This window comes from Penaeus japonicus, unplaced genomic scaffold (assembly GCF_977035675.1).
Source record: "Penaeus japonicus unplaced genomic scaffold, GWHDUDI00000001_assembly GWHDUDI00000040, whole genome shotgun sequence".
NCBI classification, from domain to species: Eukaryota; Metazoa; Arthropoda; class Malacostraca; order Decapoda; family Penaeidae; genus Penaeus; species Penaeus japonicus.
The window spans coordinates 24,817,699-24,821,358 of NW_028234442.1; the positions used below are offsets into that span (position 1 = coordinate 24,817,699).

Genomic DNA, 3,660 nt, shown 5'->3' on the forward strand with positions numbered 1-3,660 from the left:
GATAGAGACAGAGAGAAAGAGAGAGAGCGAGAAAGAGGGAGAGAGAGAGAGAGAGAGAGACAGACAGAGAGAGAGAAGGAGAGAGATGGAGAGAAAGAGAGAGAGCGAGAAAGAAGGAGAGAGATCAAACGAGGGAGATAGAGAGAGAGAGAGAGAAAGAGAGAGAGAGAGAGAGAGAATAAATGAGAGAGATGGAGAGAAAAAAAGAGAGAGAACGAGAAAGTGGGAGAGAGATCAAGCGAGTGAGCTAGAGAGAGAGAGAGATAGAGAGAAAGAAAGAGAGAGAGAGAGACAGAAACAGAGACATAAATAAAAGGACCTCTTCCCCTTCCTTATATTTCCTTCTCCTCGTCTTATATCTTCCTTTACCATTTTCACTTCCTTTTTATCATATTCTTCTTCTTCCTCTTTTTAGTTTCCCTATTATTTGTTTGTTTTTTTATTTTTATTTTCTTCCTGATGTTCTTTTATTAGCATCTTTCTTATTGGATATTATCATCATCCATATCATCATTATTATTGTCATTGTCATTACCATTATCACAATTATTTTTTTTATTATCATTACTTTTTATCATAATTATCATAATCATTATTGCTATTGTTACTTTTATCCTTATTGTTATCATCATAGTTATTACTTTAACCATCATCAATGTCATCCTCATTATTATTGTTGTTGTGTAATCATTATCAATATCATTATTATCATTTTTGTTATTATTATTGTTGTTGTTGTTATCATCGTTATTATGGTAGTTGTTATAGTAGTATCATTATTGTCATAATTTTCATTATTTCCATCATTTCCTATCCTTATTATTAGGGCTATTATTATCATTATCATTATTCACAGTTATCATTATTAGTATGATTATCATTCTAATTCACATCATTATTATTATTGTTATAATTATTATTCTTCATATTATCATTATCACCATTAGTGTTATCATCCTTATTATTAGTATCATTATAATCATTATCATTTTATTCACATCATTAGTATTACTATACATATTATTTTTTGTTAATCATTATTACTATCATCACGATCCTTATCAACATCATCTTATTATCATTAATATAATCACCATCAACACTATTATCATCATCATCATCACTATCACTATCATTTATCGTTACTATAATCACCATCAACACTACTACCATCATCATTATCACCATCATCACCACCATCATCATCACCACCACCACCATAATCCCAAGCCATTATCACCACAACATATCAGTTCAGCGCATCTCGCCATTTCCCGCACCTGTTTACCTCGCCTTATCCCTAAATATTATTATCACCATCATCACTATCACTATCATTTATCGTTAATATAATCACCATCAACACTACTACCATCACCATCATCACTATCATCACCACCACTATCACCACCACCACCATAACTCAAAGCCATTATCACCGCAATATATCAGTTCAGCGCATCTCGCCATTTCCCGCACCTGTTTACCTCGCCTTATCCCGAAAGATTATTATCACCATCATCACTATCACTATCATTTATCGTTAATATAATTACCAATAATACTACTATTATCACCACCATCACCATAACCACCATCATCATCACCACCACCACCAAAACCCAAAGCCATTATCACCACAATATATCAGTTCAGCGCATCTCGCCATTTCCCGCACCTGTTTACCTCGCCTTATCCCGAAAGATTATTATCACCATCATCACTATCACTATCATTTATCGTTAATATAATCACCATCAACACTACTATCATCACCACCATCATCACCATAACCACCATCATCATCACCACCACCACCATAATCCAAAGCCATTATCACCACAATATATCAGTTCAGCGCATCTCGCCATTTCCCGCACCTGTTTACCTCGACTTATCCCGAAAGATGGTGTTATGCAACCTTCACCTCCTTGGCGGTCCACGTCTCGTAAACCCGAACCTCTCAAGACTGCCCTTGCACCGACCTTGCAAGAGATGCAATATAACGTCACCTCGGAAGATATGAAAGGAGGGGAACAAGGATGATAGGAGGAGGAGGAGGTGGAGGAGGAGGGGTAACAGGAGGGGGAGGAGGTGGTAGAGGAGGTGGAGGTGGTAGAGGGGGAGGTGGTAGAGGTGGAGGAGGAGGTGGAGGGGGAAGTGGAGGAGGAGGAGGAGGTGGTAGAAGGGGAGGAGGAACAGGAGGAGGTGGAGGAGGAGGAGGAAGAGGAGGAGGAGGAGAAGGAGGAGGAGGAGAAGGAGGAGGAGGAGGAGGAGGAGGTGGAGGGGGAGGAGGTAGAGGAGGGGGAGGAGGAGGAGGAGGAGGAGGAGGAGGAGGAGGAGGAGGTGGAGGAGGAGGAGGTGGAGGAGGAGGAGGGGGAGGAGGAGGTGGAAGAGGAGAAGGAGGAGGGGGAGGAGGGGGAGGAGGAGGTGGAGGAGGAGGAGGAGGTAGAGGTGGAGGAGGAGGAGAAGGAGGAAGAGGAGGAGGAGGTGGAGGAGGAGAGGGGAGGGAGGGGGAACAGGAGGTAGAGGAGGAGAAGGTGGAGGAGGAGAAGGAGGAAGAGGAGGTAGAGGAGGAGGAACAGGAGGGGGAGGAGGAGGAGGAAGAGGAGGAGGAGGAGGAGGAGAGGTGGAAAAAGTGGGGGGAAAAAGTGTTGTTGATGTGGAAGGAGGTGGTGGTGTTAGAGGGAAAATTGATATTCATGTGAGGGGGATGTGACGTTCATAGGGGAAAAAAGTACCAGTGGCAAGGGGGAAAAATTACGATCATAAAGAAAAAGGAACAGTTTAGGGAATATAACACTGATAAAAGAAAAAAAAAAAGTGAAGGCGACAGGGAAAATAGTGACTCTGGGAGGGGAAAAAGTGACATTCTTCAGGGAAAAAGTGCCCTTCTTCGGGGAAAAAGTGAAAGATAAGGAAACTTAATAGAAAAAAAAACATATACGAAAAAAAATAATAATAATAAACAAGAGCAAAGCAAGGCACAATCAACAAAACACAAAGAGCAAACCCGAGAAGCACACCTTCTCTATAAATCGATAATTCTACCCTTCTACCAGACTGAAGACTTGAGGTTTGCTAAGCCCAGTGTTAAATGCAGTATGCAAATTATCTCTCTGGCACGACTCCTTGGCCACCGCAGTTAACAGGACGCGCATTTGCATTTTATAACCCGAGGGAGGAGACATAGAAGACGTAGGAGGAGAGGAAGACGAAGGAGAAGAAGGAGAAGGAAGAGGAAAAATAGGGAATAAAGGGAAGGAAGAGAAATAGGGAATAAAGGGAAGGAAGAGAAATAGGGAATAAAGGAAAGGAAGAGAAATAGGGAATAAAGGGAAGGAAGAGAAATGGGAAATACAGGAAAGGAAGAGAAATAGGGAATAAAGGGAAGGAAAGGTAAAAGGGTAGGGGGAAGAGGAGGTGGAGGAGTAGGAAGAAGAAGAGGAGGGGAGGAGGAGACATAGAAGACGGAGAGGAAGACGAGGGAGAAAAAGGAGAAAAAGGAGGAAGAGGAGAAATAGGGAAGAAAGGGGAGGAAGGGTAGGGGGAAGAGGGGGTGGAGGAGTAGGAAGAAGAAGAGGAGGGGAAGAGGAAACATAGAAAACGGAGAGGAAGACGAAAGAGAAAAATGAAAAAGAGAAGGAGGAGAAATAGGGA

The 3,660-nt window shown here is 41.9% G+C and overlaps 1 protein-coding gene across 1 annotated transcript in view; it reads left to right on the top strand.

Annotated features, from left to right (window-relative positions):
* LOC122266431 (uncharacterized) overlaps window positions 1–3,149 on the top strand; it is a 92,249-nt gene extending 89,100 nt beyond the window's left edge. The window contains exon 4 of the mRNA XM_086534079.1: window positions 3,063–3,149. Coding sequence (XP_086390205.1) covers window positions 3,063–3,149 — 87 coding nt within the window. The remainder of the gene's footprint in view (window positions 1–3,062) is intronic.
* Window positions 3,150–3,660: the final 511 nt, after the last annotated feature.